We start from the raw sequence: 26,129 nt of genomic DNA, 5'->3' as shown, positions 1-26,129 counted from the left end.
GTGGGCTTCAGTGATACCTCCCTCCTGCACATGGATGCATTTGGAGGGGGGTTCCCATGATACCATGTCTCTATCTCTCCTGCCCATTTCTGTGTCTCTCATTTGTTGTGCATAAGATGTTCAGTCAGCCCTCTGTTCAATATCTCTTTAAAGGTCAAAATGTCACTCCAAATGGACCTCATGATTGAACGTATTATTATTACATGATTGCTAGATACTAAGCTTCATTTGTGCAAGGAGAGAAACTAGATTTATACCATAAAGTAAGGTCACAGGAGGTAAGAGAAACTCAAGGCTAGGGCAGAAATGGCTTAGGTTAACTGTTAATAGAAAATTAGAATAAGGTATGACTAGTTGTCTTTGGTATTTAATCTCCAGTTTCATGTGAATAATTATGGCTCTACCACACTAATAATGAAGGTGTGCTTCTCCTACAGGAGCCTCATGTGTTATTAACCATTGACTGTAGTGAGTTCTGGGACTCGAGGATATTTTTATGTATTTAGCATCTGTGCTGCTGCATGATGTCCATTTCTTCATGAAACAAAAACAATCCACCATAAGAAAAATGAATTTTTTAATTATTTTTTCTCAGTGGCAGAATCACATAGCTATTTTGATACGATTTCCAGTTAGGTCTAAAATACTGCTTTTTGGAGTTGTAAAAATTCCACTACAGAAAGACACAGAATAGACACAGGATAAATAGAATCACATCAGTTTATCAGATGGTTGTTCTAAAGATATTATTTGCCTTATTTTCCTATAAGAAATATGTGAAGGATCAAATTGGAAATTCTACTATCAGCATACAACTTCAGTTTGGGAGGAAAAAACCTGAAGGAAAAGAAAATCAGTGACCTGGCTCACTTGCAATGCTGTCCGTGTCTCTGCAGAAGTCTGCATGTTTGTGGGCATTTTTATTAGCTGGGAAATTTATAATTTCAAAACAATCTGAGGAAATCTAAAATATACCATATTGAATATACTGTATATACCATATACATATACCTTCAATGTCTTTTTCCCTTGAGACAGAAGCTGCTTTAGGAAAGGAGTCAAATCCTTTCACAGATAACCATCTGTTATTTATCAGAAATATCCAGACAGAAAATTGGCGAATTCGGTACATGGTTTAGAAAGTGAAACTTTACAAATTTTATAAAACTAAATTAAAATATGCATAGACATTTTTACTGCCAAATGGTCAAAACTTTGTTGTTTTTAAATCTGAAAGACTAAGGACCCTGGGGAAAAATCCACTCCTAACATAAAACAGTATTATTGTAACAGAAGTAAAAAAGCAGGTGGACAGATGGCATCAAAGAAAAATAAACTAAGTAACCAGTTACCATTAAAAGCTAGAGTTGTAGTCCAATTTTAAAAGAAAGTATAACTACTTAAGTGGATGGTAATGTTCAAAACTGATGGAAATGATGTGACTGATACAACAATTTATAAACCACTGTGAACATGCTCCACAGCGTGTACATCCAATGAATTCAGAATTACACATGATCATGTTAAGAATACCATTCACATGGACTGTTCCAAGGCATCGTTTAGAACAATTCTGCACTGGAGGTTTGGATGGGAAAGCAAGGATATAGTTTGTTTCTTACAGAGACACCAATACAGCGAATGCGCTCACGTTTCAGCTACCTTTACACTAGTCACAAGTTCCAGCCTTACAGAACAAAGCTACAGCATGTGAAATTATAATATATTTATCTTCTTTAAAACCATTTCTAAAGGACACATCTGTCACTTTTTGGAAGTCAAAAACCAGAAGAAAAATGTAACTGATAAATGCAGTCTTTAAAGTTTTTTGTGGCTAATTATATGCTAATTTTCAAAATACAATAGAATTTTTGGTCCATGAGGCCTTTAAGAAACAAAAGGTGGAGAAGCGATTCTGATTTTCCAGTAAAAATACAAAGTTTATGAAAAAATTTCAATACTTATTAAAATATCTTTTTACAGAACACTTTTTTTTTTGTGGTGGAACATAAGAAATCTAATAAATAAGGATTGTGAGCAGGTAAAACATGTAAGTGAATTAAGATGCTTTAATGACTCACAATCTTCTTTTGTAGTCATCAATAAAAAAATTTCAATGCCAACTGAAATACAAGGATTTCTTATTATATTAACATATATTGGGATTGAATGCTTAAAATGTCTGTTTTTCTCCCTGCAGGGCAGGGAGAAGTGAGCTGTGGCCCCTGGCCACGTCTGTCCTGCAGCCTGTTTCTGTAAGTAAAGCTTTCTGGGCACACAGCCACACCCATTCACTTATGTACTGTCTGTGGCTAATTTCATGTGGTGGGGGCAGAGGTGAGTAGTTCATTACCATAGTTAGAACTATATGATTCTCAAATCCTGAATTGTTTACTATCTGATCCTTTAAAGAAAGCTTGTTAACTTTTGTCCTAGGGTGTTTCCCAGACCAATCTGAAATAATGTGTATGTTTCTCTAGAATAAACACTTGTTGTCTTATTCTAATGTATGTGTACAAGTCGTGTATTTTATACTTCATTTTATTTGTTGGATTATACCTACAAAGTTAACGTCCTAGCTGAGTTCTCATGTTTAACATATAATATTTAGAACATAGCCTTCTCTCTGGCTATATCGTGTTTGATTTCAGGTCACTCTGGAATGCTCCAGGATGTGGAAGATAATAGAATAGATGAGCCATTCACTAACACAATGGCCAGAAAACTGTACATCTTATTTCATACTGAGTAAGGAAGTTGGACTGCAAAAAGAATAACCAAAACCAAATATATCTTAGGGTAAATAACATTCAATCAGGAAAAACAGTTCGATAGTTTTCAAAACACACGTATACATATCCAGAGCTACCCTCCCACCTACCACAAACTAATAGCTACAACATAAAGTATATTTGTTTAATAAATATATTACTGTTTATAATACATAAGAGATACATCCATAAAAGACATGTTAAATAATTATCTGTATAATCAATACTATTTTAAGGTTTTCATGTGTTTAAAAATTACACATTCTATTAAAATTATCAAAATATTTAAAAATACCAGGAATAAAACCAGTGAAGAGTTGCTTTCCATTCAAGCATTTCTAAACCTTATCATTGGCCACCCAGACTCAGGCATGTGTAACTCAAGGGAACAGTTCAACTAAGGAAAGTTAGCCATCAAAAGCGTAACACCCTCCCACTGTTAATATTACTTCATAACAAATATCTGTGCATGTAGGTATACATATAAAAACACTCTTTTCAGTTATAGTACATATTCTTAAAAATGTATTTTCATAAAAACACAAAGTTCTAGTTTCTACCAGTATTAAATTTTTTATACTGGTTTGCATTTCTTTCAAATGTTTAGTCAATGACAAGCTCTGTCAGGATAGAGAAGTCATAAAAAGGAGACTGAAAAGTTACGAATCACATGCAAGAACGGAGGTGATACTAAGGGCCAGTATTTGGCCACTTGGGTACTATTCCCTCTGTACTAAGACACAGAGACAATGAACTGGCTAATTACTGTGTAAAGTACAGTCAACTCTCAATTATTCAGGGGCAGAAAATTCCAATTGAAATCTTTTCTCCTGGCAGTTTCACTATTTACTAATACCCTCTCTTATTTATTAGCAAGTCTGGTAAAAGATAAGATAAAGGTGAAAGTTTTAGCTAAATTAAAGGTTTGAAGTCAACTTTGGATTTAATTTAATGATGGATCCTTTTACTTATTGCTTTAGATAATTAAGAATTTGCTGTATCCAAAGTCTGCCAAATATCTGATTCTTAAACTTTCAAAGCAACATTAGTGCTTAAAAAAAAAAGCAGAGGAGGGGGGACAAATTCCTTGACATAAGAAAATGGCTATATCTTAACTTACAATTATACTGCAGGATGTCAGAGTGGGTAGTTCAGAGCTATTCACTTCAGGACAGGTGGTGGCAGCTACACTACTCTTGATAGTCTGAAATCCAGGAAGCGATGACAAATTGTTAGCTAAAAACATTTAGAAGGTCAAATTAAAAGTGTGATATACATTCTACCAAAAATCTCATTTAAATACATTTAGTAAACTTTGGCAGAATCTCCAAACATTTATGATACCAAAATTAAGAAAATGGAAGCAAAACCTTCAGGTACAATTTAAAAGTGATTTTACACTCAAAACAGGGCTTAGAATATGACTTTAAAGAAAGGTACTACACATCTGTATCCCTATTTTTGGCACTGGTTTTGCCCCTATATTTAAGCTTGTTCTACAGATAGTGACCCACAAAATCAAAGAGAACAATTTCACAAGTGAGTGGGGTCACTCTCGGACAGACGCCGCTCAGAATGGTTTGTGTGGCATCGTCTGTAGTATTCCGAGGTACGGAGGATGCCACACTCACTTCAGAAACAACAGCAATAATTATGGAGAACACCACTTTCCTGAATTAAGTTTGCTGAACACGGTTCAGATTATTGGATATGTCAATATGCACAATGCCTTTTAGAAGCATTTACTGTATACCCAAATCCTACTCCATGCAACACACAGTGTCACACAAGTAGTGAAAATGTTATCCTAGTCAAAGGTGCTTGGACACTATTTTCAGGCAGCATTTTACCTTTATTTTAAGTTAAGTTCACACTAGATAAGTTTTAGGAGAAAGAAAATGGCAATGAATTTATTTAATATATTATATAAAACTAGGACAGACACTTTTATTTACCTAAACTGTTACTTTAATTTTCTACCTTATTCTAGACCTCAGTTTCACTTAAAAAATTTGTATTAAATAAGGGATAAAATGTTGCCCAAAAGTCTAATCATAGTTACACATTTGTGTTTTAACTAGATCTACAAATCAAAATAGTTCTTATAGTTAAAAAGATACAATTTGTATCAACAGTAAAAGGTACTTTCTGGTTTTTTAGGGCTTTACTTCAAACGGTAGCGCATGGAATAATCAGAATAACCAGGGCATCTTGGCAGCTACAGAAACAGGTCCAAGTAAGTCCGTTACACTGAGTAAAATTCAAAAACTGGAGGCAACAGAGAAGTCATGTCAATCACATAACTGCCACTGCTTGCAATATCTGTCTTCTAACTGACAAAAATGAATTAGCATCTAGCAAAACCCATGACTTTGAAACCAGAAATATCCCTTACTAATACTAAAACAGACTTTAGTCTGTATCTAAAACTATACTATTTGTGGCAAGAATCTGGCCTTACTAATATAACAGGCCCCCCATAAAACTACCTTCAGGAAAATGGAAAATATACAGTATCTTACAAAAATTTTAAGTTACCATTTACAACTCCTCCATCACCATTTCCATAGTGCAGTATCAACAAATGTTGCATATCCTCAACACACAAAGCCACCTCAGGCCAGCCTGGATAAACAGCAGGAAAGCTGAAGAGTGTATTAAATATAAAAGTTGCATTGAGAATAATTAGATTCATTAAAACAGGCAATTACTGCAAAAAGGTTATTTTATCCAATATTGTTGTGCCCTCAAACAAAAAGACAAACATTAAAAATACAGGTCAATGGAACTCTAGGAATTCAATTCCATTTCCACCATCTAGAAGCACATCATAGCTGGATAACAAAACAGTTACGGCTTTTGCCTTAGTCATAAAAAAAAAAAAAGAAATGGAAACATTTTTTTCCATTGATTGCATCTGCTTTCCTTTAAATCCACCATATTAAATTACTTAACAGACAAGAAAATCCAAACAAAAATAAAACAATGAAAAGTGCCATATTGCAAATCATCCTAATATATACTGTTACCCATTTCAACATAAACTGGTAACTTACATTTGTTTAAAATATAAAGTCAGTGCTGTAGTATATCTTTGTTTCTATAAATAATGATTATAGCACAAAGAAGCCCACTTTCCCCAAATAAAAATAACTTAAAAAGCTGTAAAAGATTCCAATTAAGCTTGGCTTGAAAAAATAGTTTGTTTGCTATGTCTAGTCAAATGTTCAACATTCTGAAGGTATTGTAATTGCTTGCAATTGATAGAGAAACACCAAGTTAATAAAACATGAAATAAGGATAAAAAGTGCTGCATATAAACCCCTGATGCACCAAAGATTAATATCAAAGATCACAGATACATCTAATAAATCAAACTGGAAAAATTTCCAGCCAAGGATATAGCTTTAAAAAGGAAATGTTAAAAAAAAGTTTAAATGTAAAGCAATCCCGTGATACTTCCACTATGTGGGGCTATACATACAGATTCCATGATACAGTATTTCACATAAATGGATACTATATAACCTCCTTGATGACAAGGAGATCACGTGTGCTATTGTAGCAAACCTCCCTCAGCATTTGAGCTGAACAAAAAACTAAACACCACAAAGATGCATCATCTTTCAGTAACCCAGCTGAGATTTCTCCACCAAGATGGCTGCGGCGAGCTGCTGGGCATCTGTCACGTGAGGGTTCCTCTTCATGACAATTCTCACAAGGTCAGGGGGGAAGATGTTGCACAAGTTAATATAAATCTTTTCTCGGTTGTCTTGATACCTTGGGGGATCTTGCGGCAGTCCACAGTACGGCATTCGCCACGTCGGCTCCTGCTGTTCAGGCAGGCTCTGAAAGGTGAACTGCTCATAACATGGCTGTGTGGAGTTATCAGGCAAAGAGTAAGTCTGCCGATAGCCATACGCCTCAATCCCGTAACCCTGCCTGTCCCAGGTTCCCAGCCCTTCCTGGCGGGAGTAAGGCTTTCTTTGTCTTGAAGGAGAACTGTCATACAGCCGAGAGTCAGAAATGCTGTCTATTCTTGTGGCCACTAAGGACCGTCCCAAGTGTGGTGCCTTACAATGTGCTGAACTTGGAGGAGAAGGGTAATCACCAGGACAACTGGACCGCGCTCCCACGGCAGGGTGCTGCAGATGCACAGCCAGATGTGGAAGAGGAGGCTTGTGATGGTACTTTGGTTCTTCGTGACTATAACTTTGCACTCTGGTTAAGGGGTCGTGGAAATTCTGCAGGAAGGGTTGGGAATTAAGGCGGCCGTGAGGGTACATGTGTTGACACTTTAAATTCTCTTCTAGTTGCGGGTCAGGAGAACTGACATAGGACCGGTCATTGTACCCCACATAGGAGTCACTGCTCCCACAGCTCATGCTCCCTTCACTGCTGCAGTCAGAAGCTACAGAACTTATCCTATAATCTGTGTCTAAGGAAAAACGCCTTTCAGGACTTCGTGGGCCTGAGATACTCAGATTCGAATATGCATTCAACATGGAATAATATCCAATGTCAACAGGCGAGTCACATTTTGGATAAGGTTCATAAGGCATTGGCGTTCCATGATTTTTGGTTGCCATCATCATTGGAGGATATTGTCCCTGTGGTCTTTGATCCTGAGGTGGGAAATGAACTCCAGATGGAAGGCCATTGCTTAAAGATGTAGTGCTTTGGGGTTTTGCAGTAGAAGTAGCCGGTATACTAACTAAGGAAGGTACAGACCTGGTTTCCAGTTTGTTTTTGGTGGGAAGCTTTTCCTCTAGGTCTTGGTAGACTTGAGTCCTAATGCTGGGATCCGACTGCCTCTTTGGAGCACCTCGTTTGCCATCAGAAGTGCTGTCGGCCTTAGTGCTGCAGGGGACACTGTTGCTTTTCACCAGTCCTCCTTCATTTGCAGTTTTGGCAGCTGTATTTCTTGACATGGCACGAAGCTCATCCGCCACTGACCGCTGCGGCTGGCTGCCCCTCTCCGGGTGGTAGTATTTGCACTTGTGTCCGTATGTGCACTTCTTTCCTACAAAGAGTAAAATTCATTAGCCAGAGGAGCACAACAACAGGCCCTGAAAACTCAGTCTGGCACGACTGCTTTTATTTGTAAAAGACACAAAGGCAGACATGGGAGACATACTGTTACTCTACTCCTTACTTTTGAGAAATGCCACCTTTTAGCCCTCTCTCCTCAGCACTAAGAAAGCTGGCTGAATGATTAATAATCACCCCCAGAGTTTTTGGCTAATGCCCTGTATCCTCAACTCTTACCTACCTATTCTCTTCCAGTATGACTTTACAATCAGATAGGACATTCTGTTTGGGGGAAAAAAATTATATTGCTGTAATGTGATAAAACCATTCCAATCTGATGTGTATGTAGCTATAAGAACTCCAAATTTTTATCTACCTGAAAATTCACATAGATTACTAAATGAGTGTTTGGAACCATGTTTTAATTCCAAGAAATGTATCTGCATTGAACCCAACTAGGTAAAAATAATTACTACTTTTTCATGGTTAAGATGTTTTCTTAAATTTAATTATAATCAAAAGAACTACATAGTATGCCATACAAAACTAAAAATGTTTATTAACAAAAATCTAACAACATACTGTGTTCTAAAGGCATATATTAAATACCCATAAAGAAAATTACCATATGGACAAGGCTGCTTTTTGTGTTCGGGAACAATAGGCTTCTTCCTCAGAAAATTATCCAGGCTTGGGCCATGTCTGCCAAGAGGGTCATCAGGAGGCATGAACCTGTCACGGATAAAATACAGAATTGTACCTAGGTAGGAAGTTGATAATTTAATTCCCAAAAGAGTGTAAATATTTATTACTATAAGGTATTTTTTCCATTTTAATCCAAGTACTTTGAATCAACATTTATAGGATAAAAATATTAGTACATGAGGTTCTCTTTTCTTGATCAAAACAAAATCAAACTGTTTCAAAATCAAGCTGAACTCATATTTGTTTTAACTCAAATTTGGAGTCTAGCATGTTCTAATTATTTTTTCCTTCCTCTCAGTCTTGGGATTTTGTGACATTTTAGGAGAGTTTTATAAACACCCATCTTGTGAAGTAGTATGAACTGGGGATGGGAGGGGGAGTGACGAGGGGCAGCTGAGGAAGGGAAGGGAGACATAGTATAAACCGACGGGAAGATTGCCCCTAACAGAACCCCTGAGTGCCAGCTCCTGTGCACACGTCATCTCTTTTAATCCTATCATGATCCCTAAAGTATCAGCTCTATTTTATGGATCAATACACTCTTCTAATTTAGGCTTAGATAAATTAAGTTACTTTTATCTAAGCTCACATGGCATAGTCAAGATGTCAACTCCATAGTCCATTCTCTTCCCACTCTACTAAGGTGCTTCTCAGGAGATACAGAAAATGTCTTAAGAAAATAAATTGATAAAACATGGCAGGACTTTGGGTTTGGGACACGTAGCATCCAGTGTAATCTTCCCTCCACTGTAGAGAGTGCCATTCTGTGCTGGGTCCAGGCTCCTCCATGAACTTGTTGTAGCAAAGAAACCCAGGGTTGCTGCGTTCGACCCAGAAGGGACCTGGCTTCGGGGCCACGGATTGAAGTGATGAGATCAGAGGTGACTATTCCTAAAAGCCACCAGACTTTCTGTAAGAAGTGTGGCAAGTGTCAGCACCACACAGTAACACAGGACAAGAAGGGCAGGGATTCTTTGTATGTGCAGGGAAGGTGGCGTTATGACAGGAAGCAGAGTGGCTGTGGTGGGCAGACTAAGCTGATTTTCTGAAAAACGGCTGAAAGTCCAAAGACTGTGCTGAGGCTTGACTGCGCTGAGCCCTGACTGTGCTGAGCCCAATTGCAGATCTGAGAGAATGCTGGCTATTAAGAGATGAAGGCATTTTTGAACCGACAGGAGATAAGAAGAGAAAGGGCCAAGTGATTTAGTTCTCATATTTTGTTTTATTATGTGACAATAAAATCTTGAGGATATGTTCACTTAAAAAAACCTTATTATTTTGGATTGATTGTTCAATGGCAGCAAAAACTCATGGCACGCCTAATGAAAAGCAGTTATAATGGAAAAGTTCTGCTACTACTTATGTCACTGCCCAAACTTGAAATAAACCAAGTATTTACCCATAAAATGTGAATAATGTATGAACTCTTAAGGGAGAGTCAACATGGCTGAGTAATAACACTTAGCAAATACAGTGTTTAATATTAATATAAAACAATATGACATTAAAAGTTTAAAAACAGAAGATAGTCAATCCTACAATCTTAATACAATTAATTTCCACTTATGTGTTGCATTACACTCATTTCTCTGTACGCATTCACCATTTTACAAACGCAAAGTTTATGCTTTCACTTTTTAACATATTTTTCCATGTTTCTTAATAGCTTTTCATAATCTTAATTTTGGAAAGTGGTATTCCTTGTAAGTAATTGGTCCTACTTACTTGTCATTGACAAATGAGTACATTAATAATCGCTCATCTATGAACTTCTTCCACTCTGGTTTTTCATTAGCCAAGTCCCTGTAGTTATCATTGGACACAATTATACCGTCTGACTCGAAAGCCAGCTTCACGATGAACCTGTCGTCGTAGCACACCACTCGCCTGCCCTGGACTCGCCGGGAGGGGGTGAACACCAGGATCTTCTCCTTCTCTAATTTACGAAGAATTTCTTGATCTGCAGGGTAGAATTTCAGGAATAAATACATACAAAACACATGTAGCAACTTTCACGCAATGTAATATTTTATAAGGTAAGCTGGATATATGTAATCATTTAATTAGGGATTATGATTAATAGTTTGTAGATGTAGCAAATTTATAACCCCCAATAATATTTTTCCTTCAGGATTTCCAATAACAAAAGCTTTAAAAATAGCCCCCGCCAATGAACTTAAAAAAACATAACTTTAAAACTTCAAAACTTTAAAAAAATTTTAAAAGCATAAAACTTAACCATGACTGAACAACTTGTGATGTACATCCCTTCCTCCTACTTGTGCTCTTCCACTCCCTGTCGCCCCACTATGGTGAATTCTGGCACAGAGTGCCAGGTATAAGCCAACAGACACCATCATTTTAAAAAAAGGCTTGCTACTTCTCAATGCTTATTAACCAGAGTGACTGATTTTTTTAGAGCTCTATCTCTGAGCAGACAATCACAACATGTCTACTCTATGGTATGTACTATGCTAAGTGCTAATGGCCACCGAGATTAAGGATGACCTTTCCTCAGGAAGGTGTCACGTACTGGACTGGATAAACATGTAAACTAGGCAATCAAGGGTTGTAACTGCCCCTGTTTACAACAGAAGTATGAGGAGGGTACGCCTGAAGAGGGGGTGGGAGAGCGACATGGGTCAACTCGCTCCGATACTAGCATACAGATTTCATGATGTTCCTGATAAAATTTGAAAGTTCACCAAGATGAGACCTTTGGTTTCGAAAAACAGCAGAGAAGTGGAAGAAATGTGGATCTTCAAATCAGCAAGTCATGGATAGATCTCAGGTTCTGCTACTTTATATATATGGCAATCAGTCTTATGAAGCCTGTTTCTTTGTGTCCTCAAATGCAGTTGATGGGCTATGAGGAGTCAATGAGTTATTTATGTGTAAAAGCACTTAGCACAGTGCCTGGAAAACTCTCAATAAACCTGTGTTTTTCTTCTACTTAATTTTGTTCATAGATGTATGTAATTGTTGGTCTCCTTTAAAAGTTACAGAAAACCATTACAAAATTAAAAGCCCCATCTCAGCTGTAAGATCTGTCATCTTATAATTATTGTGTGTTCCCCCGATAAACATTTTGAGGGCAGGTGCGATTGTCTCATTTATCTTTGAATCTACCAGCACTCAGTACATCAGTAGATACTCAAAAAAATCTGCACATGAATACATTAGCTACTTAATGATGTACATTCAGAGGTCTTCCAGTTTATTTACTGTCTACGTTCGAGAATAATCCAGGGTACTTTACTTGTCAGAACGTTTAGTCATGTAAAATATGCCTGGATCTTCACCAAAATGACTGACAGAGCTGGGGTGCTGACCTAAGTCACCATCATCTCGCTCACTTTGCATTTGTTAAACAGCTAATGAGAAAAAAAGAACACTAATTAGGATGGTAACTAGTGATAATTAGATGACAACTGGTTGCCATAAGTAATTCTAACTTAAGTAAATATGGGTTTAGTGTAGCTAGTGAGTTAACTGAATCTCTAGGTCCTTGCACAGTACCTGCTACAGAGCTGAGCACCTGCTTGTTAAGTATTTGATAAATCACAGAAGACTAGAAAAAATGCTAGTCTGAATCTGTATCTGAGAACTTGAAAAATTTCTTACCAAGTTTCTTTTCTGATTGAGTGAAAAGATATGGGACTACTCAACTTATCAGTTTGACGGGTTCAGTCAAGAGAATTATCTTCCTGGGGGAGAAAACACCGAACAACCTCTGACAGTAAAAAGATGCACTTTCCTTTGTGTTCTAGATACATCATGCTGGAATTCTGAAAACTAAACTATCATTTTAACTTCTTCTTTTTAATCATTTTTTAATTGTTGTTCAAATATTGTTGTCTCCATATTCCCACCACCACTTTCTCCTGCTCCACCCACCACCATCATTTTAACTTTTCTTTTTTTTTTTAAGATTTTATTTATTTTTAGAGAGAGGGGAAGGGAGGGAGAAAAAGGGGGAGAAACATCAATGTGTGGTTGTCTCTTGGGGGCCCCTCGCCAGTGACCTGGCCTGCAACCCAGGCATGTGCCCTGACTGGGAATCGAACCAGCGATGCTTTGGTTCTCAGGCCCACACTCAATACACGGAGCTACACCAGCCAGGTTACATTTTAACTTCTTGATCTCATATTCCCTTGGTGCTCAAGAAGCTTTCCATTAATTTTCATGTTTAAATACTATTTGTTTCTTTTTCAGTTTGATTATTGTTAATATATGGGCATGTTTCCTTCTAGTCATTTTCTGTGTATTTTTTCTTTCCATTGTTTATATATGTATGTGTATGTGTGTATATATACACATACACAATGATAAAACCTGCCTTTATGTAAAAGAACATTCCTCAGGTCATTAAAAATTCTGCCTAATAACCTAATATATATTTTGTTCTATCAATATATACTAATTTATTGAACCATATCTTAAAAGAAGGTATGGGTTGTTTCCTGTTTTTTTCTATTGTAAGTAATATTGCACTGAATCCCTCTGTGGTCAGAAGTCTGTGTAGACCTCAGCTTATTTCCTGTAGAATTATTCATAGAAGGGAGATATTAGATCCAAGAGTATTAATATTTTAAGACCAAACTTTTCCAGAATGGTTGTAACAATTTATGTTTCCATAGCACTGGAGAAGTAACTCTCTCAAAATGCTGAGTATTATCAGTTTTTTATTCCTGTGAATTTGATGGGTGAAAAATAAGACTTGTTTAAATTTACATTTCTTTAATGACTAATGAGGTTGAACACTTTTTTCACTTGTTTGGCACTTACATTCTTCTGTGAGCTGTCTACTCCCATGTTACCATTTATAATTGGGGAGAACTTTGCTTTATCAATGGGTATGAGCTACTTTTATGTTATGGACATGGATTCTGTGTTTATTAGTTATATTTTTTTCCTTAGGCAAATAAAAAGATTTCTCATTTTTAAGAAAACTTCCCCAAATATAGAAGTTTACATTTTGATGCAATTAAATATCTTTTCCTTCATAATTTCTTCTAAAAATTTTAAATTTAGATAGGTCTTCCCAGCTATTCAGAGACTATTTATAGTCTCTAATGGTTTAACTTGACAATTAATTCTTCAACCATCTGGAACTGACTGTTACGTGGTGTAAGATAAGGATCTAAGTGTGTATAATTTCTCCGTAGAGTGATCCAGGGTCTTGGTACGACTGGCTGGATTACGCCGACCTCTCCTACCTTACAGGTTATATAGGCTGGGGTCTGAGTCCATGGCTCTGAACTTCACCATAACTTGCCCACCTGTTCTTATGCTAGTTTGAATAATGACTTAATGATTATAGATAAAAAGAAAAATCTTAAAAAAAGATTTCAGGTACATGTAAGTGGTTTCTCCATTTATTTTTGACTTTGAAGTATATTTTCTTCACACAGGTCCCTCAGCTTTTGTTGCTGCTGGAGGTGGAGAGGGGCAAGAAGGGTTAGATGCTGACTGAGAATCACTTAACTTGAGCAAAATGTTCAGCAACAATTATTAGCAGGCACAGAGGGCATTTTTGCCTGAAATTCATATACTTAGAAATTGCAAAATAATGCAAAATGAGATACTTTATTAGGATAGAGTCATTGCCTGCCCCTTGGCACCAGACAGCATATCCTGAGACTCACAGATCTTTTTTGATCTGTAGTCACTGTAATTTGATATTCACTCCGTCTAATTCTTATAGCAGATGAGAAAACTGGGGTCCAAAGAGGTTCAGGGTACCCTACGGCTAGTAAATGACACAGCCAGAATTTGAATTTAGGTCTCCCAACACATAGCATGTCTCTGAAGGTGAGAATTTCACAATATTTGAAGTAAAAATTTCCAAATTAAAAAAAAAGAGCCTATGTAACAAGGATTACTGTTTAGTTGGCATAATCACATAGTTTTCCAACGTGAAAATAACTCTGATGTTCCACCAAGACCATGTGCAGTTACACTGTGTAGACAGAAAAAGATTAACATATATTCAACAGAGTACCTGCCAGTGCCGGACACCTGCACAAGTGTACGTGGAAACTAAAACTAAACAGATAACAGGGCTTACCTGTAATGAGAGCATCAGGTCGGGACTGCTCTTTCCTCCAAGCAGGGACAAAAACTGTAATATCTCTGTGGCCTCTTTCCAAAAACCAATCCACTGCCAATTTTATTCCTCGGCAGGAAAATACTTCTTTGTTTCCGTGGCTGAAAGATTATTTTAAAACACAACACAACAAAACTTAAATTTAAATTAATTCAAATTTGTAAACAGAAATGATCACATAATTACAACAGTAATAGGTTTCAAATTTAGGGTGGAGTTGAATAGCTCTGAGAAACATTAAAATAATCTAGGAGTTGGAAATCTGTGAGGAAAAAAAAATAAGAAAATTGGGATGATTATTGCGTGGAGAATAAAGAAAACTAAGTTTTCAAATGTAAAGTTGTGAAGGTTAACTACTCAGAAAGCTACATGCTCTCTTTAACTAGAATGGGGAAAAACAAAGGGTCTTCAAACACAGCAAGAATAATTTCAGTCAAATGTAAAAAAGAAGTCACATAGAAAAAAAAGAATCTGTAAAAACAATGGAATGGAATACTCATTTGTTTTTAAAAACTTCTTTCTCAAGAGTTCTTATGTGTGTATTTCAATATAATGATTAAGTAATGCACAAAATTTATATGGTGACCGTGTAAAAGAATGTACACATGTGTACTAAAAGGAAAAATATGTGCACAATGCTTAATCTCATACAAGAAACCCTTTCCACGTCATTCAAGGAGAAGACACCTGGTTTCTATTTAACATTATTATGTTAGACAAGGATTAATGATGACAAAGGGCATTCGAAGCTGGATTAGCAGTTGTAGTGCCTAAAAGAAAATGCCTGACTAAGAACATAGTCATTCAACAAGTATTTATGTAGCACCAGGCTCTGCTTATGACTGTAACCTAATAATTCAAAACAACACCTCTAATGGTTTAAAAACAAAGTCTCCTGTTTTGAATGCAATAACATTCTTTTATAGTTTGAGCTCTGAAGGCTCCATTTCTCATCTGTAATGGAAACAGATATTCTTTACTTCTTATGGCTGAGAAAGGATAAATGAAACAGATAAATGCTTTACTATTAGCACATGTCAAACATTAAGTATATTAATATATTGTTCTAGTGGTCCCCCTGGGAAGCACTAGAACCATCTAAATATGGCTAACCATTTTAAAAACAAAAAAGAGATAGACTACCTTGGTTTTTAGATATTGAAGGCTATGCAAGCAAACCACACAGACTTCGGGGTTCCACACACCCATCCTAATGAGCCGGGACACAATCGGAGATGCAGTCAGACACCCTGGGGGTTTCAGGGGAAGGGATACTGGATGGAGGAGTTTGCAGTCACATTTTCTAGATGAGAAGGGATACTGGAGAGCCTCACACCAAGGCCCCAGCAAATGACACAAGGTGATGTTAGGTTTCATGGAAAGTATTATTTAATCAGTCTTCTGAAAAATTACAGAAAAGGACGGTAGCATCTCTTGAGAGAATACATACTAACCATTCCTAAATATAAAAACTCAACTTGCTAAAACCTGTTTTATTTTGCATTAATTCTTTGCAATCTAAGTGTATGATTATTTGCTAGTCATTAATGACATTTAGTTTACTGAAACCTGTGACTCTGAGAGACCACTATACGCATTTTTTCCCCACTCGGTAAGAATAACTGTCACATTTTACGATAGGAAGAGAAAATTCTACCTTCGAGTTAAAGAATTTCCGTAAAACATGGGTAAGCAGCAAACATGAGACAAAGATTCTATACATGCTACAACAGGACACTGTACCAGGCAATACTGATAATAAAGGCTGTTTTCATGTTGTCTCTTTCCCCTCTGCCCCTGACCCCCTAGCTCCCACCCCACAAAGCCTCACAGGGAGAAAACGAGCAGGGGGATGAAAGGTGCCACACTGTAAAGAGTCAACAGAAACATAAAGAACCTGGGTTTCTGAGCAGATGGACCCAAATCTATCTCTGATCTTGCTATCTGAGGAAAAAAGACCCTTCCTCATTTTTTTTTAGGAAACTGTAGTCAATTTTTCTGTTATTTGCAGCTATTTACATCCTTAGCTGCTATATTAGTGATACCATAAACCAAAAAAACTGGCAAAGCTGTATGTTAATATCAGAAAAAATGTTTTAAGGCAAAAAATTACTAGTGATAAAAAAGTTATTACATATTCCCCCCATTCTCCCCTAGGGTTGGGGGGAGTGGTAGGGGGAAAATAGAGACAACTGTAGTTGAACAATAAAAAAATATGGAAAAAATTGCAAATAATAAAAAAATACCTCCAGTGGGGGGGGAGGGAGTTATTACATAATAGTAATAAAGAACCAATTCACAAAGAAGCTATAATAATTTTGAACTCAGTCTCCATATGAGTTATGCAAAAGATCACAGGATTATCAGAGAAACGAACAAATCCACAATCACACAATGGACAGACAAAGCAGAAAACACTTAGTGAGCCTGTAGACTGAAGCAATCAACTACAAGCTTCACCCAATGGACATATACAAAACCCTGCACAAAATCAGCGAAGAGAAAACCTTTTCAAGAACACAGAAAAGACTGATGAAATTAGCTGCGTATGAGGCCACAGAACAGATTTCAACGGACATCATACATCTGTATTATACAGATAACATTTTTGACAATGTTATTACATTGAAGATGTAAGGTTCCAGGTTCAAAATTAGTATTGCTATTCACCAGCAAACCAATTAAAAATTTTAATTTAAGAAACAATTTCATTTGTACTAGTAACAAAAACTAAACAAACCTAAGAGAAAAGACATGCGAGAGATTTATAAAGAAAATGAAAATTGAAAACCTGTATTAAAGGGAACATGAGAAGACCTAAGTGATGGTAAGACTCAACTTCCGAAGAAGAGATTCTCAAATTAATCTATAGTTCACTACAATTCCAATCAAAATCCTCAAAGGGTTTCTTCTGGGACTTGAGAAACTGATCCTAAAATTAGTTATCAAAAAACAAAAGGCCAAGAATAGTTAAGCAATTTTAAAGAACAAAAGAGGAGGAACTTCCCCATTAGTTATCAATACTTAGTAAAAAACTACAGAAATCCAATCAATGCCATATATTGGTATAGGCAAAGATAAAAAACAAAGAACATGTAACAGAAAAGTGAGAGTAAGGTGATACACATGTGTAAATGATAAAAATGACATTACAAATCAGTGAAGAAAACTATTCAACAAATAGTACTATGGCAATTGGTTATTATATGGGAGAGATAAACTTGTGTTTTTATCTCATACCACAGACAAAAGTAAACTGTAGATAGATCAAAGATTTCAATATGAAAAGATATATTATAAAGCTCTTAGAAGACATTATAGGAGACATTCACATCAGGATAGAAAAATACTTCTTAAACAAGATATGCAACCACACGCTCTGTTAAGGAAAATACGGATACATTTGGGCACATAAAACTTCTCTATGCAAAAGACTTCATAAACAAAATAAAAATGCCATAGACTGGGAGAAGGTGTTTACAACATGTAGGACCAACCAAAAGGCTAGTACTCAGAATATATAAAGTACTCCTAACGTTGAGAAGAGTAACAGTTGTTTTTTTTGTTTTTTTCTTTTAAGGTAAAACATACGAACAGTGAATTCACAGAAGAGGAAACCCAAATGACCAACAAAGATGAAAAGATGCTCAATAGTGAAGAAATGAAAATTAAAGCCAAAATGAGACACCACTTCACACTCATGAGATTGGAAAAATAAAGTCTGCAAACACCAGATGTTGCCAAGGATGTGTGAAAGTGAGAACTCACACATTACAGGTGGGAGTGAGAATTGGGATAACAATTCAGGAGAGCAATCTGGCAATACTTTATAAAGTCGAAGGCGTGTTTTCTCTAAAACACAGTATTCCACATTTAGGTATAGTAAAACCCAACAGTAACTTAAAATCAGATTTAATGCAATTAGCAGATGGCTTTCCGCCCAGCCTTAAATCTCAAGGGGAAAGGCTAATGTCTTTATCTCCTACAGGAAGAAGGAAATCCAATCTTCACCTTATCAGGCCAGACAAATGAATGCTGATTAGGAAATCCCTGGAATTGCTACTTGCCTTAGAATTTCTTGCCAGCCAAGGCCCAGAATCATCCCTGGTAATATTGAAGTCCATGCAGACCTACTAACTGAGTCCAAACTGCAGGTGGGACTTCCACAGACTAGGAGAGGGTGTGGGTGACTGAACTTAATCTAACCTTATTGAATGAGGCATGTTGAAGGATGTGATTGATCACATGTACTGGATACAATATAAGGGGCACCTGAGGAGGTTCTGATAAACAATTATAACAGCCTGATAAAAACTATGAAAAACAGGGTGTTAGAATAAGCATAGCATACCTACTGGTACAAAGTAACTATCTGCTGAGTGTTTACTGTGGCCACTTAATGGGCTATATCTGCACGAACTCAGGGTTATTTTTCCTCATTTTCCTCAGTAATAAAAATAGCTAATTATATTTTTATGAATCAGTATATTCCTTTGGGCCTCAATTTTTTTTATTGTAACCATTTGGTAATAAGGATGGTATACCTCAAGTGAGTCCTTTGCTGGGTAAATTTATTGGAAGATTTTGGTCACTTTTCATTAGTAAGAAACCCTGAATATTTGCTAAGAAGTACCCCTTCATCTGCTTTGGCTCTTTGGGATTGGGGTCCCAGGGAAAAGTCCAAATCCTTATTGCAAATTTTGAGTTACTGTTGAGCAAAATGGATAATGTAGGCTTGAAGGTTGCATGTGATTTATCATTGACTTCAAGGGTAAAAATAATACAAAAAGCCCACCAGCAGGCCTCTTTCTTAAAAGGCTTATTTTACTGTCATGTCTGGAATAGTAAGCTTATAAAAATCCTGCTTTGCAATGGCCAGAGGAAGGATCATTTGAAGTGGACAAACTAGTATAGTTACAGAGATTTTTAGAAAAACCAAACTTTAAGTAAAAGAATTATTGGTATCTCTGGATCTCAGGAAATAAACGAATGAACTGGACAGCCATAAGAATGAATTAAGAAACTGAAAGCTCCTTCCTCTTTCTCCAGGTTTGCAATCCTTCTCTGTTGTTGCTCCTGCTCCCTCTATTCCCCCTTCACCCTTCTTTGCTTCAATCGTTGACTTCTTGGATGGATGGTTTCCAATGGCCTTAGGATCTGGGGGTAACTTCCACTTAGAAGAGAGAGAACTGCCAGCCTTTTTTTTTTTTTTTAATTTTTATTGTTATTCAATTACAGTTGTGTGCCTTTTCTCCCCATCCCTCCACCCTCCACCTTGATTTGATATGGATTCTACCCATAAATCCCTTGACACTCAACATGCAAAACATAGCCAGGGAAGCGGAAATGATTAATAGGGAGGAACAAAGAGTATAAGAATTTGGATAAAAGACTGTCCTAGAATTAAGGCATCAGGTTGGCGAATGGTTTCCCAGATAGCTTGGAAGAAAGGGAAACAGCAAAATGAGAGTGAAACCACACCAACTTACTTTTCATCTCGATGTGATATAAAAACCAGCCCTATTCTCTTGGAGCCCCAGGGACTCAAATGCCTTCTGTGAATTCACTGTTCACAAAGAGGGCAAACTCTTTTCTTACCCAGGGTTGCTGGGTAGATCAGATGTGGTGAGAGGGCACATGCCCTTTTGCCTAGTTCATATTACCCACCTTAAAGGTTATTTCCCAGCGCTTTGGAAAGATCTGCAAAAATGCACCAAGTTACATTAAGTGTTGCCTTTTGACGACTCTACTGGACTAATCAAACAGGCACAGTGGGGCCAAATGGTAACCCCTCAAGTGGGAGTGCCATGGCCTCAGGCACTTCCTCCTCCTCAGGCTGTTCTGCCAGGGATACCCACTGTGAGGCACTGCTGAGGGCAGTCTCTGAATCCCTTCTGCAACAGTTGACCCAGGCTGCTGCGTCAGCCCCACTGATTTCCATCAGTGGCTCAGTAAGGCATTTTCTAAATTAACAGGGATGGATTCAGGGGCAGATCAGAATAGACCCTTAACCTCTCCAGTTTTGTGGTAGCCTTGTTGCTGGAATTTAAGTGAGGAAAGGTACCTGGATGACAGGGACAGACAGTTTCTCAGGTATTGGCAACAGCAATCCAGTTTTGGGAAAAAAACGGAGAAAGGTGAAGACAAAAAGAAACTCAAGACTGCAGTGTTACCTGCCCAATTAGAATTATTCATAAAGGAAGCGAACCTGTTTCTGGGAACACCAACAAACAAGATAGGACTCCGTAATGAGAAGTCAGTACGTCATATTGTAACAAGCGAAGGACATTGGAAAGAGGAAGGCTGACAGGGACTGAGGAAGATGCAATGAATGCAGCCTAACTATGAAGCTGTAGGATGTCCACCAGGAGCCTCTTCCCCCCAGGAAATCAGACAGGAAATAACTAGCTAATAGTGCAAACTAATGAGCAAAACTGACATGATTGGAGAGCTCCTGAGCTGGGTATGGGAACACTTTATACATGCATTTTTTTCCTGCCTTAATCTTTTCCTGTCCTTTATTAGAGCCAAGTATTCTGTAATTTCTACTGATCGTTCTTGTTTTACTTGAACCCAGAAAAACATACAAGTTGTGGGCATCACTGAACAACCTTCTACCTGTTCTTTCTCCTCTGAGGCTCTTGAGCAAACAGGTGGGCTGTTGAAGGAATATGCTACTCTTCTTAATGCTGTTAATCTGTTGGGAAGAGATCTGCTATATAAACTAAGGGCTATACTCCAGGCACGGTGTTTCTGAAGTTCCTGGGAGGCAAGGTACCTGAGTTACTGAACATGTGCTTATCTCCACTGTTAATAAATGTGTGCAGGGGATCTGCCAAGCTGTGGGGTGAATTTTGGAGAAGAGGCTGTCTAACATCAAGGGCAACTAACTGTTGATTTATTAGTAATTGCAACTTCCCCCACAGGTTTCTATAATTAATTATAGAATTTATTTCAGACAATAAGATTCTGAAGTCAGTTTGCAGACCAAGCTGTGAAAGGGCTACTACGGCATGGACTGAAGCCTCATTACTTCTGTCCAGGGACTCCCATGCAGTTTCAGACACATGAAACTCCCTATGAACTAGAAACAGGACACCAAGGGAAGCTAAGAAGATAGATTATCTTGACAAACATAAGACTTTCAGTGTCATAACTTCTTATTATGCAAATTTACTTTGTCTCATATCTAATGGGATTATCTTTAATTTATTCACATATATTACTGTAAATAACTTGAAAAGCACATAAATTCTATTTTTCTGTTTTCAACAGAAGGGCAATTCAATAAACAGTCAAAATGATTTGATATTTGCTACATATTTTTACCAACACCACATATATTTCCCACTAGAGAACTGAATTATACTTGCTTAGTAAGGTGCCATTAAGTTAGTCACCTGTTAGAGTCAATAGATTATAAAAGTGTATTTTGTAATGTGGAGAAAAATGCAGGGAACCATGTATTTTAAAGTAGTTTGCCTCAATATGACCAAGCAGTCCATTTGACATATTCAGGAAACAATTTCACATATTATAGTTTCCTTAAACATACATACACACACATATACACACATATACATATCATACACACATACACATACATACAGTTATACATACACATATCATTTACTAGGTTATTAAATGATAACCTAAGAAGAGTTATCATTTAAGTTATTTTGAAGAGTTATTTTGGAATTCAGACTATTATCTCTGTGTTAAACATGAGAAGTAATCAAAAAACAGAGAGAAACTTAAAAAGGGAATGAAGTCATCTATTAAAGGGAACTGTTCTTTTTACTTTTCATGGCATTGAAAAAAGGGAGAACAAAGGAAACTCTTTTCCGTTATCTTATTTCCTCAAATTTGATTTTGCTTTGAGTATTTGCCTTGAATTAACATATTATTTATGTTACACAGAACTTTGAAAATCATAGGTTATTTTCTTATATTCTAAAATTTATGAAATAAATATATTATTCATATGATCAAAGAAAGGCTCTTAAAAAGTCTTTCCATAACTCATCTAAAATCTAATTATATAATTATACCCAGAATGACTTGTTTAGTACTACTACTAACAATGATTATAATAGTATCAGTGCTACTACTAATAAAACTAGTACTACTACTAGTAAATAGAGATGGCTTTGGATGAGTAGGCCAATACGGTGAAAATAAGTCTTTGGAATCAGACATGAGTTTAAGTGTTTCCTTTACCACTTTTCTGTGTGACCTTAATCAAGTTACTCATTCTGAACCTCAATTTCCTCATATTTAAAATGGAGGTAATCACACCTACCTTGTAGGGCAATAAGAACTGAACAAGAGAACCTGGAGACTTTACTTTCTCATGTCCCTTTAGTCCTAATTTTTAGAAAATGCAAAAAAAGCTTTCATTGGAATGAAAATAAAACCAATAAAATAGATCTTTATAGCTTTAATCTCACCACTGATAGTAAATTGTGCTCTTTACAGCACTATGTTTGATGTGTAAAGTTCACTAAACAGATTTAGTTTTTAAAAGAAACCAAAAAGAGATCAAAGTAATCAGAGGACTCAAAAAGACAATCAATTGCTTTTTGAATAACTTCCTGTATATCATCTTTTATTTAAATAAAAACACTTGACGTATAAGTTTGCTATACCCTTTACTAGGAGATTCAAGTATGACTATAAAACTCCCATGACTTTAGTGGATCATTACATCAAGCTCCCCTATGATGATACGGACACAAATGATCATGGCTTCTCAGTCAAGCGCCTACAATGAAAAATATAAGAAAAAAGTATCCTTTTTAAATTGGAAAACCTATTTGAATCTTTAGTACCAAAGTACTTCAAGTTTAGATATAGTTAGCTTAATTAATGTCATAGAAAGTCAGGAAACACTGGACACTGATCACAGAATAACAGTAATGCAATTATAAAAATAATTATTGAACACTAAATTATTAATATACTCAGGTGTTCATTAAATATTTATTGGCTTAATTTTATTTTATTTTTTCTCAATTTTTAGGCCCAATTATACACAGAGTTGGATATATGAAACTATTTTGAAAGAATTCTGAAAAAGTGTGGCTCAGTGGAACGAGTGCTGGCCTGTGAACCCAAGGGTCGCAGGTTCAATTTCCAGATCAGGGCACATGCCTGGGGAGCGGCCAGGTCCCCAGTTGGGGGTATGCGAGAGGCAACCACACATTGATGTTTCCCTCTCTCTTTTTCCCTCCCTTCCCCTCTGTCTAAAAATAAATACAATCTTTTGAAAATAAAAAAAAAATAAATAAAAGAATTCTAAAAATATACCTTTAAGACCTTCTTCATTAACACATTTTCCATGTTTAATGAGTGTCACAAAGTGTTACCAATTCTCTTACACCTACCCTACATTCCTTAAGCGGGGAGGAAGAAGTGTAGCTGGGTATCATCTTCAATATGGAAACAAGAGTATTTTACTTTCTATCACTGTTGTCTAGTTAAATTTCATATTTTATTTGAGAATCTATTAATTCCATGTGCTGACTCATGGGCATCTAGAATTCTTCGTTTTATACTACTGATTGATGCCTACTTTGTCACTCTTCTAACTACTCAACTTAACTCTGATTTCTTTCTTCAGATCACTTTGAATCTAAACCTAGTTGTCAGGATGCTAACTCCTGAACATACCACCAGAAATTTAATCCATGCTTCCCAATTATAGATCACTTAATACATGTTTATCAGGCTGTGCTCCAAACAGAAATTCTACAGTGTGGCTCTGAGGCCCTTCTAGGGGTCAGGGACAATTTTTAGATGGGAAAAACAGTCCCACCTATGACCCCAATTCAAACATATCTCTGCTTTTGTTTGTTTTAAATACTGGGCCTCCGTGCAATATTTGCAGGATTGTACTGCTTTAAATGAAAAAAGAAGTCAAAGAAATCACTGATTTAGGACAATGAAAATATCCAGCACCAAAATTACAACGGAAGTCTTGAGGTGAAATGGTTTACTAACACCCTCCAGTTTGTATGCACATAATAGGGCGTGAGGGTGGGGAGAGAGGAAGGGGGAGGGGGAGAGAGAATGAGTTTTGAGAATGGGAGAGGGTAAGAAAAAGGAAAGAAGAAAGATTTCTTTGATCTTCTAGGGTCCATAATTTGAAGCCAAAGTTAATAACAGGAAGCACATCTAGCTAATTCAGATCCAAGGGGGTGATCAGCCTAAAAAGGCTCAAGAGACTATACCTCCGTTAAGTAGATGTAAAAATGTCTTCAATATTAACAAAAGTAGAAAACATCAACTCTAATCACTTTTTCCTATTTCTTACAATTGGGTAAGTTTCCCCATTTCTGATCATTGCTATCACTAGTCAGGTGAACTGTAGTTAACTTTATTCATATGTAACAGGACTACTGAGGCTGCTGTGTCCTAGGGTAGGGTTTAAACAAACTTACCTGAGATAACAGGGAAGTTTATTGACCATCGGTCTATTAAAATTCATGTGTAATGAAAACTAGAATTATGTACATAGGATTATAAAGAGATGCAGTAGACTACAACTAATATTTGTCTTTTCAGACTCTATGTGATCTAATTAAATAACAGAAAAAAACTAGTTCTAATTCTTCAATTCTTTGTGTAGTCTCTAAGTATTTCCTTTACAACAGCAAGAGAAATGGGGGAGTAACCTATAATAAGTACCTATAACACTCACCTAGAGGGAAATTAAGCTGTCCTCTAATTGATATTAAGCCCCTACTAAGTTGGGGCTTAAAACATTCTACTGAGAGGCTATCCAATAGAAATACAATGTGAACCACATATATCATTTTAAATGCTCTAGTACAGCACATTTTTAAAAAGTTAAAAGCAATAGAAGGTAATTTTTATAATAAATTTTGTTAATTCAATGTATCAAAATAATCATTTTAAACACATAATCAACATAAAAGTTATTTCACGTATTTTTGTACTAAGTTTTCAAAATCTGGTATGTATTTTACACTTCTACAATATTTCAATTTGGACTAGACACATTTTAAGAGCTCAGTTGCCATGTGGCTAGCAGTTACCACATTGGGTCACACAGGTCCGTGGCACATCATTTCAATACACTGTTGTTGAGGGACAAAAACCAAATTTGAATGAACTGTGGCAATTGGTAGTCCCCCTACAGTCTACACCAAACATGCAGACTAGGTGTTCAGGAGGATTTGATTAACTGTGAGTCAGTGCTGCACAACTACGGCAAACTGGCAACACGACAGCAAACCCTCTGAACTACTGTGGGCAAGTTCTAGAGGCAAAATGGCCAGACAACTTAGCTGGTTAGAGTGCTGTCCCCATGCTCCACGGGTACAGCTTTGATGACGGTCAGGGCCAGACGAGAACCAACCAATGAATGCGTAAATGAGTGCAATAACAAACTGATGTTTCCCCCTCTCCCTTTTCCTCTGTTTCTAAAAATCAGTTAATAAAAATAAAAAATTCAATTGCCATTGAAAAGAATTCTGAATTTCTTACAA

General features: G+C 36.6%; 1 protein-coding gene across 6 annotated transcripts in view; it reads right to left on the bottom strand.

Annotated features, from left to right (window-relative positions):
- Nucleotides 1–590: 590 nt before the first annotated feature.
- The window catches only part of ZC3H12C (zinc finger CCCH-type containing 12C), a 63,135-nt gene continuing 37,596 nt past the window's right edge, over nucleotides 591–26,129 (bottom strand). For all 6 annotated transcript variants that reach the window (XM_053925007.1, XM_053925009.1, XM_053925008.1 and 3 more), the window contains 4 exons: nucleotides 14,578–14,717; nucleotides 10,233–10,467; nucleotides 8,428–8,534; nucleotides 591–7,794 (listed from right to left, as the gene is read on the bottom strand). In XM_053925007.1, coding sequence (XP_053780982.1) covers nucleotides 6,398–7,794; nucleotides 8,428–8,534; nucleotides 10,233–10,467; nucleotides 14,578–14,717 — 1,879 coding nt within the window. In that variant the 3' untranslated portion in view covers nucleotides 591–6,397. The remainder of the gene's footprint in view (nucleotides 7,795–8,427; nucleotides 8,535–10,232; nucleotides 10,468–14,577; nucleotides 14,718–26,129) is intronic.

Source organism: Desmodus rotundus, chromosome 5 (genome assembly GCF_022682495.2).
Source record: "Desmodus rotundus isolate HL8 chromosome 5, HLdesRot8A.1, whole genome shotgun sequence".
Classification (NCBI taxonomy): Eukaryota; Metazoa; Chordata; class Mammalia; order Chiroptera; family Phyllostomidae; genus Desmodus; species Desmodus rotundus.
Note: the sequence above shows the minus strand (reverse complement) of the source record. Positions and strands in the feature narration are given on the sequence as shown.